Consider the following 15,795-nt stretch of genomic DNA (forward strand, 5'->3'; position numbering starts at 1 on the left):
GGCTCAATTAGGAATAACAAATCATAATAGGTGGTATAATTATCCTCAATCATCTCCAGTAGAGTTGGAGGAAAAGGCGTATCCAGGCAACCCCTCAGCTCCAAACCAAAACAACACAAAAGCCAAATGCCTGACATCACTTCCAGGGTAATAAACTCATTATTCAAGCCTTCGTTCCGCACACAAATGTTTTATCTCCATAACAGCCAAATGGGTTTTCTATTTAAAGTGAGACTCAAATTTGTATGGTTAATACGTACGGTTAATACCATCACCATGCGCACCATGCAGCAGCCGTAATATGTACTCATTGCAGGTACAGGGAAGCGGTATAGGCACGTCATTTATTGATGTGCCACTCGAATGGAGTCAGCGAGTGAAAATTGACTTACAATCAGCCTCATTAATTCTAAATAACCGACACGGAGAACAACACATAGGCATCCTGCAATAACCAGTGAGGCAAATGAGATCTGGGACAATGAGCATCAAGGCTATTGTAGCTGTAATGACATCTCTTGCTTCTTGCTGCATCATGCAATACATTTCCATCTCATTTAATGACATCAGGAAGGCAAGCTGGAAGCACCTAACAACAAACACATGCATACGTTGTGACTCCAGTCAGTGTGGCTGCAGTGAAAGGCACAAGTCATTATGTGATGTAGTTGAGATGTGCTCGGGATGCAATGTCTGTGTTGTACATCCAAACGTGTGTGTGTGTGTGTGTGTGTGTGTGTGTGTGTGTGTGTGTGTGTGTGTGTGTGTGTGGGGGGGTGGATGTGTGTGTTCGTGTGTAAATCACAGATCTATGAATGCCCTGATAGGCCTGAACAGCCCTGTAGAGCCGCAGCCTGTAGTCTCCACGTGTTAACATCTGCTTTTCTGAACATTAGCCACGCACACAGTAAGAATATTGAGTGTGCAAAATGGAACCAAATGGACCCAGAACGGGTCCATTTGGTTCCACTTGCACACGCTTCGGAGTTACATTAACACTGAGGATTTCTTTTTTGCTGTGTAGCCTACACCAGTCCACAGATAATTGAATCAATTAGGCCAGCGATGTCTCCTCCATGGTTCAGTCACACAACAAGCAGAAAACGGGGGCATTCCAGTGAGACCCGGACAGCAATTAGGCCCTTTCCGCAGAACACTCACTGCCGCGCCCAGAGAGGACGAAGTCAAACAGCGATAATTAGTGTGTTTATGCATGGAGCGGCAGCGCTGTGTTCAGCTGCAGCTCTCAATGCGACAGTGAGCTGGAAAAAAGGGAGAGGAGGTGGGTTTGTCCCCCTGAGGTTTGTGTGTGTGCACATGTGCGTGCGTGCGCGTGTGTGTTTTGAGACAAGGCACTGAGCCAGCACCCCTGGATGTGAGAAGCAGGTGGAATAAACCGAGGAAATGTCAGTGCTGATGATACCTGTTGTTACCTGAAACCAGTAAACCACCGACACTCAAACTACTGTAATATTAGAGGCTCTCCGCTTACATGGTGTTCTCTTCCTGTGTGTGCGTGTGCGTGTGTGTGCACGTGTGTGCCTGTGTGAATGAACAGCTACAGGCATTTCCCTTTGTCTTCTAGCTTGCCTGAGTTTTCTCAGCAGGCACAAACTTTTTCCCAGTGAACTAGAAAAGCTTTCTGGAGTGGCTGGAGGGAGGGTGCATGTACTGTATGTGCATGTGGGGGGGGGGGGGGCATCTGTCTTTTTTACTATCCCGCTTGAAACTGACACTTAGCTAGACTTTGTCTTTGATGGGAGGAAAACAGTCAGAGTCAACTGGAGGTCTGCGTATGCATATTTACGAGTGCAACTGTTTGTGTGTTTGAACAGTGTGTGTGTGTGTGTGTGTGTGTGTGTGTGTGTGTGTGTGTGTGTGTGTGTGTGTGTGTGTGTGTGTGTGTGTGTGTGTGTGTGTGTGTGTGTGTGTGTGTGTGTGTGTGTGTGCGTGTGTACGGGGGTGTTAAGTACTCACAGCACTGCCAGGTTGAATGTGGGGCCTCTCCATGGCGATGGTGAGGCAGTTGAGGAAGATGATGACTAGCACCACATGATCGAACATCTTGTGGTTGATGAACTTATTGCAAACAATCCGAAACCTGTCAAACAATAACAAAACACAATCAATTACCCCGGAGTGGACTGGCACGTTACGTGGCGCAAGCTATTGAACGGCGACAGATGTTTGTGAGACAAGTTTATTGAATCGAATTTTGTGGCTGGCTCAGAGTTTTCAGAATAAAAACGTCTCGACGGCAATAGGAAACAACGTAAAACGTAAAATATAGCGTCTCTTACAACAAGCGTGTTTTTACAGAAACAGCACTACAAACCGTTAGCAGTAGTGATTCCCAACTTTTTCGGGATCAGGGCCCACTTGAAAATCTCGAAAAGCATACGCGGCCCACCCATTTGACCACTTAACACGGCGGCCGAACGGCCCGAAAGTGATGGTGACTGCCTTTTCAGAGCATATTTATTTCTATGATGAATCGATCGATTGTGTTCCGCCTTGGATCAATGGCACCGGCGTAGTATACGTTAAGTTCTTATTGATCTGTATCACAATGCTCAAAAACTCATTTTAAAGGTTTTAAAGAAGAAAATACCGTACCATTTTTATTACATACGTATTTTCATGTTAAAATCGTGAGTGTTTGCCAATTATGCGGGAGCCCACTTGCAATACCCTCACGGCCAACCAGTGGGCCCCAGCCCACGAGTTTGGAATCGCTGCTTCACTTTACAGGTAATGATGAGCGCTCCCATTCAACTGAAGAGATCCGGACGCACCACACGCTGACGCTTTAATGAACCATTGTGGAATTAAGAGCCATTAATTATGCCTGACATTCATTACCACACATGAAAAGGTTCTGCTAGGCCTTTAGCGAGCAAGAACAGAGGGACACGGAGAGAGAGGAAATGGCTGTGATATACAGTAACGCTCTGAGAGGGATTAAACCATGCGTCAAATATGCTTTGATGGCTCGTATCTGTCATGGTGTACAAAGAGGGGGGGCAATATTGTCGACTTCAGATCTGGGATTTTTCTTTTTGCTTGGCTGTACAGTCACCTTTGTGCTGACAATCACAGCGAGTGCTTCTGCATGTGTGTGTGTGTGTGTGTGTGTGGGTCTGACGACTGTAGAGATCATTATTCATATGCTGTTCACAGAATGAGCTAATTCCTCTTTTGATAATGTGCACGCCACATCCTTGATGCTGAAGAATTCATGTGCCATCCATATGCGTTTGCTCTAGGGGACCGAGGGCACATTGCACGCATAGGAACGAACACACGCGCGCACGTGTGTGCACACACACACACACACACACACACACACACACACACCCCCACACACACACACACACTGCACACAGTCACGCCAGTTCTGCCTCCCAGGGGCTAAGAACAGTAATGTCAGGTCAGCTAAATGCACGCACATTCTGAAGACACACACACACACACACACACACACACACACACACACACACACACACACACACACACACACACACACACACACACACACACACACACACACACACACACACATCATCATCATATCTATATCATTTATATAGACACGCAAATGTAGATTGAATGCATACGCATAGAACAGTACACAATGTAGGCAAAAAAATAGATTGTTGCCACATTTTCCAATGGGAAAAATGGAACTGCTTACAAGACCTGAAGGGAAAAGCATGTCTTTGACGTCTTCTTGATGCCTGCGTGAAAAGAACTGTTTGGGTTTTCTGACACAAAAGCTTACTTTCGAAAGCCAACCATGATTGGCTTTCAATTGGGGCTCAGACAGATGTCATCTGAGGGGTTGGTTCATAAGGGAGGACCCCGAAAGATAAAGAATAGTCCTTCACTGATTTCAGGTGTCTCACAGATCAGACTGTCTAGGCCGACTCCGGTCAATAAAGTAAATTGTTGCTGTCGGGCAGAAACCTCGAATCTCCAAACGGTATTTCAACTTGTAATGTTTTTTTTTCGTCAATTAACGCCCTACTTCGTCATACTACAGTAGTACAGTGTCATACAAAAGTAGCTGATCTGCTATTTTTTGCTATTTTCTAATTTGTGTTTTAAGTGAAAGTGAAAGTGGCTAAGTGCGTCTGTGTGGGTTTTGTGAATATTGACCCGATGAAAAGTATTAAAAAGAGCTTGTGACTGAATAATAACTACATTGGATCCATTGGTTTCCAACCGACAGCGACGATATAGTTGTTGACCACTTAAACCCCAGCATCCATATTGTGGGGGAAAGCTTTCGCAGGAAAATAGTCGAACGACAAGCTCACAACGCGTCGCAGCGTGGCGCGTTGTGAGCTTGTCGTTCGGCTATTTTCAGCGAAAGCTTTCCCCACAATAACAGAAAACAGAAAAGACACTAGCTAAAAAAAGGCCCTGCTCCACACAGGCAGCCGCTATCGTGCGTGACTCTACTCTGCAACCCCTGTGACTGCTGCAAAGCCCCTCCCTGCACAGCACTTTGACACACAACCAATTAAATGGACTCCCTTCCCCGCGCTGCAACACGTCCAATCAAAACCGAGACGCAGCGAGACTGCAGAGTCCAGCTGACTCCTCTGCTCGTTAAAAGTCAAACTGAGGACCCGTGCTAATCAACGCGGGCGAACAACAAAGGCTTGGCTGAGGCTGAACTCGGGTCTGTGTGAAAGCCTGCTGGCCTCCCGCCCGCCACCAGTGTTGCCAGATTTTGCGAGAGAAATAAGCAACAAGGTCTCTGAAAACAAGCACAAAGGAGGCGACTCTAGGCCACATGTGAGCACTTTAAACCTACATGCATCAGCTATTTGAATATAGCGGCTCTACAAGCTCACAACGTGTCGTGAGCTTGTAGAGCAGCTATTTTCACATTCTTTTTTCTTATGAAACATTTTAACAACACAAATCTGGTACGGGGGTGCCTGGCACAAAATATTTTCAGATGGTGGTCCGTGGACAAAATACATATTAATTTTGGCTTGACATGAATATGTTTGAGAAACACTGGTTTAAACAACATTTAGGAAGTAAGCCCAAATAAGCAACTATACACTTTGGAAACAAGACCAAAAAAACACAACCCGCAACTATCAATATTTACAAGCAACTTTACAGAAAAAACAAGGCAAAAGTCACTTATAATAAGCAGACATGGCAACCCTTGCCATTGTGCCTTGATGTCCTTCGATGTCCCTTGATGATGACTATGCGAGCACGGGTGGGTGTATGCGAGTCAGAGCTTTGACAGATTCCATACAGCGCCTGTGTCCTCAGTGTCAATCTTGAGGTTGCTAGAGGGAGGATTGGAGCAAAAGATACGGCATACAACCGCTTTTTTTTTTGCGTTGTGGTGGGGAAAGGGGCAGGTGAGCAGCACTTCCGCACAAAAAATGTGATGTAAACATCCAGCCAGGCTGGTGAAAAGGATACTATTACGGATAAACATAGGACAAGTGTGTGTGGAAGAGGTGGATGGTTGGGTAATGGAGGTCATGGTGGTGATAGTGGGGATGGGTTGTGGTGGGTTTTGATGTTTAATTAGTAAAGTGCCGGGGGGCTTGAGGGAGCAGGCAGGGGCCGATGCAGCCCCGCATGCTTCCCCCTGTCTCCTTCCCTCTGTCCTACAGAACAGAAGGCAGACGCGCAGATCAAAGCCCAGGAGGAGAGGAACGAGAGAGGCGAGGGAGGGTTGGAGGAGGAGGGGGGGAAGCGATGTATTCAGCACGCGCTCGAGAGAACAGTCAGCACGCCACAGGATAGAGAATTCCTCCCTCTCTCCCTCCTTCCCTCAATCCCCTCTAACCTTCCAGCTTCCTTCCTTCACTCTGCCCTTGCTGGCTCACCCCTGACGTGGCGGAAACATACGGGATGAGTCAACGCGGGAGGGGAAGAAGTAAGGCTTGCATGTGCCCTCTCCGCAGGAAATACAGGCTGAAGATTAGACGAGAGGAGGGGTGATGGGGGGGGGTTTAGAATGGGGAGGGGCGTGAGCGGCAGTGGATGTACTGTACTGTAGGGAAAAGGACGAGTTTAGGGCTGTAACTACCCATTATTTTCTTAGCGATTATTCTATGGATTACTTTTCCGATGAATAAGAGATTTTTTTTTTTTTTTTACATATCAACGAATCAATGTGAATTGATTTTCTTCTAATCGACTAAATCGATTAGTCTGATTAGTTACTTAAACCCTATTTTATACTTTGTCGTCAACGGTGTTGTGGAAAATATCACAATGTTTTCTTATTATTATATATTAAAATCAATATTTTTGTAAAATCGATTCAATCGATCAGTTCGATGTTAATACCTGGACTCAGGAGGGAAGAGGTACATCGACCACGTATCTCTCTCTCGACACCAGTCTGGCTGCTTCTTCTCCAGCCAGCGGAACAATCTAGCGAAATGACCCTGCATGGAGGAGAGAGAGAACCACACAATTACAGCACATACATCCATGTTCTCTCATGTATGCACACAGCACACACATCCATGTTCTCTCATGTATGCACACAGCACACACATCCATGTTCTCTCATGTATGCACACAGCACACACATCCATGTTCTCTCATGTAGCCTATGCACACAGCACACACATCCATGTTCTTTCATGTAGTCACACAGCACACACACATCCATGTTCTCTCATGTAGTCACACAGCACACACATCCATGTTCTCTCATGTAGTCACACAGCACACACATCCATGTTCTCTCATGTAGTCACACAGCACACACATCCATGTTCTCTCATGTATGCACACAGCACACACATCCATGTTCTCTCATGTATGCACACAGCACACACACACATCCATGCATGCAGTCAAATCCTGAGCGCTCATTGAGCTTGAAGAGTGTATAAATGGGTTGAAGCTGCAATCCAGAACTAAATGATCTAAATGAATAAAACATTATTCTAAGCAATCTGTATGGTAGAGTTAGAGTATGTTAATACAACATAACTAGAACATCTGCAGTGGTTGGAGATTGTCTCCCTACTCTTCCTTTGAGAAATGTAGACACTGGTGGTGGGCAGGCCACTGACACAGGTAGTACTTTATTTAGCGAATGCAAAGTCCTCAAGCCAGGCAGTTTCCTCTTGGTCTGCTGTATGGAGGGTGACTAGTCCTCCTTTTAAGTCTTTGGAGAGGACAAACTTCAATGATGTGCTCCATTGTTTGCTCCTCTCCACAAGCACACGGTGGGCTTGGGCTACTGCCCTATTTGTGAAGTGTAGTACAGGTAGTACTGCCTGAAGCTCATAAGGGCAACATCTTCACAGGCCAAGCGGGGAGTGCCTCTTGTCCATGCGGTAGATGTTCAGAGATGTTTGGAGACCCGGGATCAACTCCCGAGTGAGACATAGAACATGTGTAACTTTAAATGAACACTCTTTTGCTTTAAACGTGACCAAGCGGATCCAACCATGCAGTGTCCGTCACACACAGATGTGTGTGCATACATACGTACGTACGTCCGAGCGTGCACCCAGAATACAAGAACGCTTGCCCCAAAACACGTCGCCACCAGGTATTCCTATACTGTACGTAACCTCAGTAAAACTATGCCTAAACAAGCCAAATACAAATATGCCAAATACAAGAACCGCTGGGGGGCGAACGGTCCGCGAGCAAGTATGTTTTGGGGTGAGCTTTCCGCTTACAAGTACGCGCGCACACACACACACACACACACACACACACACACACACACGCACACACACACACACACACACACACACACACACACACACACGCACACACGCACACACGCACACACACACACACACACACACACACACACACACACACACACACACACAATGCACAAACAGCAGACTAACTAAAACGGGCTCCTCCTCTACGTTCTCTTCCTCTGTGTTGTCCTCCAGGGAGAGCTGTGTGGGCCCCAGGGCCGACGGGGACCCCTTGCCGTTGCAGTCACTGTGCTCCGGGGGCCGCAGGCCCCCCAGCGAGGGGGGTCTGGAGCTGTGCATGCTGGCTGAGCGGTGCAGGAACGGTACCTGGAGGATGTTTGACTTAATTTAATTCCAGGATACTTTCTGCAAGTAGGTTCTACAATTGATTATTTTCTTCTCACTGGGTATTCTCAACCATATCAACAGGTTGGTCTTGTGGCTAGAAACTAAAGCTACATTTGACCACTTAAGCCTTATTTTATACTGATGTGTATAAAAGGCTATTCGTCTGATAACGTGTCAACAAACCAAACCCTAACCATGCCTAGCTAAAAATGCAACACACCACATCTGGAAACAAGGGGTGTGGCGAGGAGATGATGTTGTATGCTGGTTTTCCAAAAAGTACAAAAAATAAAAGATTAGGAAAATGTAAAGTAATGTTAAGTACTATGTGTAGCAGAGTGGCTCACAACCTCAGCCGGATGCCCTGAAAGTCTTATATCTCCCCCGAGGTATAGAGAATTCCCTTTGGCTTACTGGTTAAGATGTTGGCTCTTTCCTCGCGGGAGACCCGGGTTTCGATTCCCGGGCGTTACATTGGTGCCGTGACCGGATCAGGGTTTCCCCATGGGAGGAGGTCAAAAGGGGGGTGAGTGTAGCAGAGTGGCTCACAACCTCAGCCTGATGGCATGAGAGTCTAATATCTCCCCCAAGATAATAGATAATTCCCTGTGGCTCTCCCCGCGGGAGTCCCGGGTTCAAATCCCGGGCGCTACATTAACAGGATTTGAACATGCACAGTGCATCATTATTATTTGCCCTCCAACTTCTTTTTACACTACTTACATGCCATTTTCTAAAACATTTTTTTTTTTACATTTTGGAAAAAACTGCCAATTTAACATTGAGGTGCCCACTCTTATGCTGCGTTCACACTGGCAGATACAAAAGATACAAAGCTATACACAGCATTGTAGCTGAAGTTGAAACCAGCTCAACTTTTGTGTAGCTTTGTAGCTGTTGTAGCTTTTGTAGCAGCTACAAACGTCTGATGTATCTTTGTATCTCCATGCCGTTGGTTTACGTTGAAAACGAATGGTAGCCTGTATCTTTGTAGCAGCCAGTGTGAACGCTAGCCTCGCGTAGCCAGACTATATCACTGCGTGGATATGAGTCTGGTGCTTCGATGAGGACGTTTTTTTTCCCAAGGGGCGGGATCAAAACAATGGCCCACGACGCAATTGGTTAGACCTACAACCAACTACCAATTACAGTCTCCCATATTCGAATACTGGGCCCTGATTGGTTACCCATGTCTTCTGGAGCAGGAAATGGATTCTCTATGGAGCGGTGCCAGACCCAAATCACAGAGTGCAATTTTTTTTTGCACTCGCAGATTCGTCTGGTCCCAGGCTATGTGAACGCAGCATTACCATTCTACATACCTGCAGCAGTGTTTCGGGTGGCAGGTCCATGGAGCTGCGCGTCTCCACCGACTCCATCCGGCGGTGCCTGATGGGGCCCTGGGACTGGGACATGGAGTCGGTCCTGGCCAGGGAGGTGGCGTCGCCCAACTCCGGGAGCTCCCCTCCCCCTCCCTCTCCTCCTCCTCCTCCTCCTCCTCCTCCTCCTCCCCCGTCCTCCTCTGAGCTGGAGCCTCTCTCTCCGGAGAGGAGCGACCGCCGCTCCCCGGACTGGTCGTGCTTCTGCCGCTTGAGGGAGGGGGCGCGGCCCAGGCTGTTCCAGCTGGAGCGCCGGCTGGTCCAGCCGCTGCCGCCGGAGCTCCATGGGGCGTGGGGGGAGGAGCTACGGGCGCTGGCCTGAGAAAAAAAGGGTCAACGGGGTGAGATGCATTTATACATGAATAATGTATAAGTGGTTCTCAAATGTTTTAATTTCATGGACCATCATAACACTGAGAGCGTACAGATGAAACATTTTTCCACTTTCCATTTGTACGCTCTCAGAGTTACAGACATGCAACGGTCCATTAGGAACTCCCTCAAGGAACCCTGAGAGTCCCCGAATCCCATTTTGAGAACTGCTGGTATAGATACAGTATATGTCATATGTCTTTTTAAAATTGAGAGAGAGATAAAAAATCTCATCAAATGGGGATCAATGGCCTAAAGCACATCAAACTGAACTATTTTTTTTTTGAATCTCTGCTCTAAATTAATGTTATTTTGCAACTCATTCCATATATTACATATTGGTTTTTGACAAGTCAATGTTTTACGGCCTTATACAGAAGTATTTTTTAGATTGTTTTGGCAATAAAATGTAGTCTGTCATGCCAATAAAGTACACCGCCGTGACTCACTGTACACCTGAAAGACAGAGAGAAATAGAGAGTGATAGTGGGAGAGCCAGAGAGAGAGAGAGAGAGAGAGAGAGAGAGAGAGAGAGAGAGAGAGAGAGAGAGAGAGAGAGAGAGAGAGAGAGAGAGAGAGAGAGAGAGAGAGAGAGAGAGAGTGGGGGAGAGAGGGAGAGAGAGAGAGGAAGGGAGAGGAAGGGAGAGAGGGAGAGAGAGAGAGATATTAAGAATCTGGAACTCTTTATCCAGCTCCTTTCCAGATCGTTGATTTGTTAAATTGAGAGTGTCGATGGCAGCAGTCAAGTAGAGTATGGGCGCTTACTTGATTGTTTGACTGGCACGACACATTAATCATCATCAATCACCTCGACCTCCTCAGCACGCCAGCCAGCCACACACACAGCGACAAGGGATTGTGTGAGGAGACACTTGTGGGCAGGGGGGCACTACTTATCCTCTTAGCACGCAGGCATTAGCAGTCACCTCGTGAAACGCTGAGAGAATGATTTGAGATGCTTGATGAGCTTTCATCTCCAATGGGGTTTCCTCGCGCCGGTGTGTGTGCGTGTGTGTGCGTGTGTGTGCGTGTGTGTGTGTGCGTGTGTGTGTGTGTGTGGGAGGCGTGACAGACAGCAGTTGGCAGGTGATGTCACGCAGGTTTAACAACTGAGAGATTTGAGATGTTTAATTTAATTTCAAACAAAAGTAATTGTTGACTTTGATTTTGATGTTTTGTGTTAAGATTAACACATCTGTGGTACATAAACTATTTGATTTGCTACACATTAATTTGTAATTTGTAAATACCTGTACATACTGAAGTTTTCTTTTTACACATTTGTAACTTCAAAGAAATGTAGCCTAATTGTTGAGTTTTAAATCTATATTGAGGTTTAGTGTCAACATTGACACATTATTCTGTGGTACACACACCATTAGATTTTTCTATGCATATCATTTGCTTGTCATTTCTACACCATACAGGCATAAAGAAATGTAATGCATTGTATTCAGTGATGCATGAATGAGGAGATGAAGGTTGGAGAATAACTCCGGCAAGAAGCCACTTTCACCCCTGTTTGAGAACCAAAGAGGAAGAGATAGAAGCACTAACCGGTGACTTATCGTAGAAAGCCGGGTCGATGGACACGTTGCTGCCACGGCGCGACTCGTAGCCCAGGACGGGGTCACCCGGCGAGGGCAGCTTGGGCACGGGCATGGGCGTGGCAGCCGTGTGGGTGATCAGAGGAGGGGTCAGGCTGCTTTTCAGGTCCACGTGGCCGTTTATGGGCACTACTAGTAAAAAAGAAAGGGGGAGTTAGGGAGAATGGTATTTGCAGGTGAAAAATCAAAATGTGCGTACACAGACCCCCTGAGGGTCCATTTCCAATGAACACTCCGGATTTTATTGTGTTAAAGTAGAAGGCAGAGAAGGAGGGCATTCAAGGTAACCGAAGTTTGAAGGAAGGAAGAGTTGAGGAAAAAGAAAGAAACAGCGTTTATGGGGAGATTAAGCGAAGGGGGGGGGGGGGGGGGGGGTGGCGAAGAGACATATCATAAAAGTTGAAATTTTAAGTCTCATGCCTGCTGCTCGGCGAAATCAATATTTGAGCAGAGCCTTAATCTTATGAGATGCGTGCGAGGGAGCGTAATATTCACCAGCAAAGCAAACACATGCGGTAGAGCAACATGCGCGGGGAAATGTGACTTTAATAGCACTAATTCCTCCGTGTTCCTCCCCTTCCATGCACTCAGTAGAGGAATAAATTACAGGCCCTTTCAGCCACTGAAGCAGTTTTTATTCTATCCATATGAGAGGGGAAGGAGAGTACAATGCGTTTGGGACTTGTACATTGACTCGGTACATTTCATCCACAGAACTCCTCTGGATGTCTAAGTGCGTGTGCGCACGCACGTGCACGTGTGTGTGTGTGTGTGTGTGTGTGTGTGTGTGTGTGTGTGTGTGTGTGTGTGTGTGTGTGTGTGTGTGTGTGTGTGTGTGTGTGTGTGTGTGTGTGTGTTTGTGTATGTGGGGGTGTGTGTGTGTGTGTGTGTGTGTACGTGTGCGTGTGTGTGTGTGTGAGTAAAAGGGGCAGAAAACCGACATGCAAGGAATTATAGATGAGGCTGTGGGTTGATGAAGAGGGAGGTAGACAGGGCACGTGCGTGCCCCAGCGTGGTTAAGAAACCAGCCAAGAATGAACTGAGAGAATGAGACCTCACACAGATTCAGTGACATTTGGAGGACATTATGAAACGATAACAACACATTCTTCAACCTGTATTATTATTATTTTTTCATAAAAAATGGAATCTGCAGGGATCCTAGCCAAGATGATTCTGGGGGAACACCATGCACTTACTTGTATTAGTGCATCTGGGACGAGTTTTAATAAAGAAGTTTGTCATTTCTGAGAGACTTCATTAAGGCTGCATACTTCAAGCCTAGCAGATTACAGTTACAAAAGCAGTGAGCGTACGAGCGTGCGCACGCGCACGTGTGTGTGTGTGTGTGTGTGTGCCTCACCTGCGGATGCAGATAGGTCCTTCTTGCTGCCACTTACATCCTCCACGCTGCGAGGGATGGAACCTATCTCTGAACCTGCTTTAGATCCTTCATCCTCATCACCCTTTACACACACACACGCACACATGCGCACGCAGGCACGCACACACGCACGCGCACACACACACACACACACACGCGCACACACACACACACACACACACACACACACACACACACACACACACACACCAAACATACAAATTAAAGTTGTGAAGTGGCAATCGTGTCTGTGGACTAACACAGGACTAAAACAAAAAGCAGGTGGGTCGAAGTTGCCTCTAAACGCAGATCTTGGCTCAGTTTTACTTCCTGAAGAATACATTGTCATTGTAGTACAGCATATACGTTCTGACCTCAGATCAGTGACTAGAGGCAACCTCTCTGTGAAGCAGACAGGTGAGGGCACCGCGTATCCCTGACAAACACACAGTTCACAACGCTATGGGCCCAGACGAGAGAGAAAACCTGGTGGTCCGGGTTCAACTGCAACATGCAGGGACAGTTCAAAGTCTCGCTGAGAGCGACCCCACCGAAGCAAGTATACATGTATCTTGAGTGTTAATGTAACTCAGAGAGGGTACAAATGTACCCAAATGGGTACAAGAACCAGCTAGAAGATCACCATGCACCGAGCAGTGCTGACAAACTCCTTATGTAATGCAGAAAGATTTTTTTTTGTGTTAATTCAACTTAATATGTGTAAAAATATACCTATAAGGGTCTCTCTCTCTCTTACATTAACACGTTAACTGATCTTTTGCCCACTATGGCATAGTAAGCACCCAGCACAGAGCTTCGGTGTGGTCTAACACACACAAAAACCTACTAAGGCACGCGACAGTGTACAAGCTAACACATGCACGCACGCACGCACTGACGCACGCACGCACGCACGCACGCACGCACACACGCACGCACACACACAAACACACAGGCGCACGCATGCGCACAAACACTTGTTTTTTCTCTCACAAGCACTCTCGCTGTCTACCACTACCTCAAACAAACACACACACGTACACACACGCTCCAAACTTCAGTGTGGTCTCAGTCATAAATCAGCCACACGGCACAGAGTTTGTCAGAACACCACAACTGTTTGTCCATCGTCTTTCACTCTGTCATTGTTTGTGTCAAAATAATCCTTCCCCGAGCACTCCCGTCTGTAACTTCCTGCAGTCTGCACACTGTCTGTTTCTGTGCCATTTCTTTCCACTCTGCCAGCCTCTATTCCTGTCTTTTTGGCAGGGCTCGTCGCGGCCCTACAGAGGGGTTTGTGTTGGTAACTGACTGACTAAAGGCCAATTCAAGCTTGGAGCGACAAGTGGCGACCGACGTGTCTCACTATATGTGTCTCTTGACGTTCTGAGTTTTGAGGATTCATACTGTCTGCGACGTGCCGACACGACAGTATTGCAACAAAACCTAAACAAGGAAGTGAATGTGGTCTCGTGCATCTTCGTAACCAATCACAGCACGCAACATTTTATTGCACTTCTCTTTCAAATCAAACATCCCAAAATACGAGTGGGATATATTGCTCTACTGAGCACCTGCATTTGTAACCTTTCTTTTCTTTTTTATCGAATGTAGCTTAAAAATATTGTTACCAACATCGTTGCATTGCCTGTTTAATGTTTAGTTTGTCTCAGACCAAGGACCACAATGGAAATAAGTCACTGACTTGATTGTGTTTTTTATCCTTGACGTTTCTGTGAGAAGCATGTAACTAACATGTGTTTTCCTTTTAACCATGATGTCTAACAAATCAAATCAATCAAATCAAGTATTGATAGCCGTTTCGGTTCACGTTATGTTCGCTTTAAAAAGTGTATATTCAAAGATGTGCAAAAATGTTCACGATGAAATAAAATAAAAAGCTGATCTACATACTGCTTGTATATCTGCTATTTTTTTAATAGTTAAAGAAATCTAAAAATGACACGGATGCGTTCCCGGTCTTAATGAGTTAAACTGCTATTTTGTGCCTCCACACTGATTTTGCAGAGGAAGAAATATGGCCAAACAGAGCTAGATGTAAATGACCTAGCAGCCTAATCAGCTCAAGGGGCTCATTCTGGGGGACTGGCATGACTCCCCCATCGCACCATATCTATCACCATAGCACAGTGGTTCTCAAACTTTTTTATTTCAAATAGAGTGTACTTTGAGAGTGTACAAATGTAACAGGGTCCATTTGGTTCCATTTGTACACCTGTAGACCTGTAAGGGTCTATTAGAATCCCCCAAGGAAACCAGAGGGTCCCTGGACCCCACTTTGAGAACCACTGCCATAGCAGTATGCATAAAAAAAAATGGCTTAACCCATTAAGACCTGAGGCCGCTTCTAAACATTTTCTAAATCCTAACAGTTTTTCGGAAAAAAATGTAAAAAAAAAAATTCACGATTTTTCAAAAATAGCAGATCTACAAGCTCATAGCGCGGCACAGAGTGCCGCGCTATGAGCTTGTATATCTGCTATTTTTGAATAGCCTAAAGAAATCTAAAAGTGACACAGATGCGTTCCAGGTATTAATGGGTTAAGAGCAACAAGAGAAAATCTGAATATTTTAACAAAATGCTTGCTAAAATGCTACATGCCCTATCCACCACCCACACACACACGCACATGCACCCGCACACACTCACTCACACACACACACACACACACGCGCGCGCGCATGCATAGTACTGATCGACTGCACCGCCTACGCTAACAACAATTCATCACCAACCACAGGTAAATAAAAACATCCAATTCTACCCACAGCGAGGTTCCCCTCCTACGGGGCCTCGTCCGCCTCGGCGGCGCACACAATCAATCAGGAGCGACAGCTGTGATAGGACAAACCCAGTGGAGCATCGGGCACCAAAGCGCCGTGGGTGCTCAACCTTTCCCCTGTCGTTCTCTCTATGTCTCCTACTCCTCCCCCCAGTCCCCCACCTTGATTTATAC

General features: G+C 46.4%; 1 protein-coding gene across 4 annotated transcripts in view; it reads right to left on the minus strand.

Moving 5' to 3' along the window:
- cacna1g (calcium channel, voltage-dependent, T type, alpha 1G subunit) overlaps positions 1-15,795 on the minus strand; it is a gene marked incomplete at its 5' end in the record, with an annotated part of 186,344 nt that overhangs the window by 74,280 nt on the left and 96,269 nt on the right. For 3 of the 4 annotated variants that reach the window (XM_080455501.1, XM_080455499.1, XM_080455500.1), the window contains 6 exons: positions 1,978-2,101; positions 6,337-6,437; positions 7,875-8,054; positions 9,398-9,772; positions 11,384-11,565; positions 12,797-12,899. In XM_080455501.1, coding sequence (XP_080311627.1) covers positions 1,978-2,101; positions 6,337-6,437; positions 7,875-8,054; positions 9,398-9,772; positions 11,384-11,565; positions 12,797-12,899 — 1,065 coding nt within the window. The remainder of the gene's footprint in view (positions 1-1,977; positions 2,102-6,336; positions 6,438-7,874; positions 8,055-9,397; positions 9,773-11,383; positions 11,566-12,796; positions 12,900-15,795) is intronic. The other variant, XM_080455498.1, reaches the window with a different exon arrangement.

This window comes from Gymnoscopelus braueri, assembly GCF_963280865.1.
Source record: "Gymnoscopelus braueri genome assembly, chromosome: 17".
NCBI classification, from domain to species: Eukaryota; Metazoa; Chordata; class Actinopteri; order Myctophiformes; family Myctophidae; genus Gymnoscopelus; species Gymnoscopelus braueri.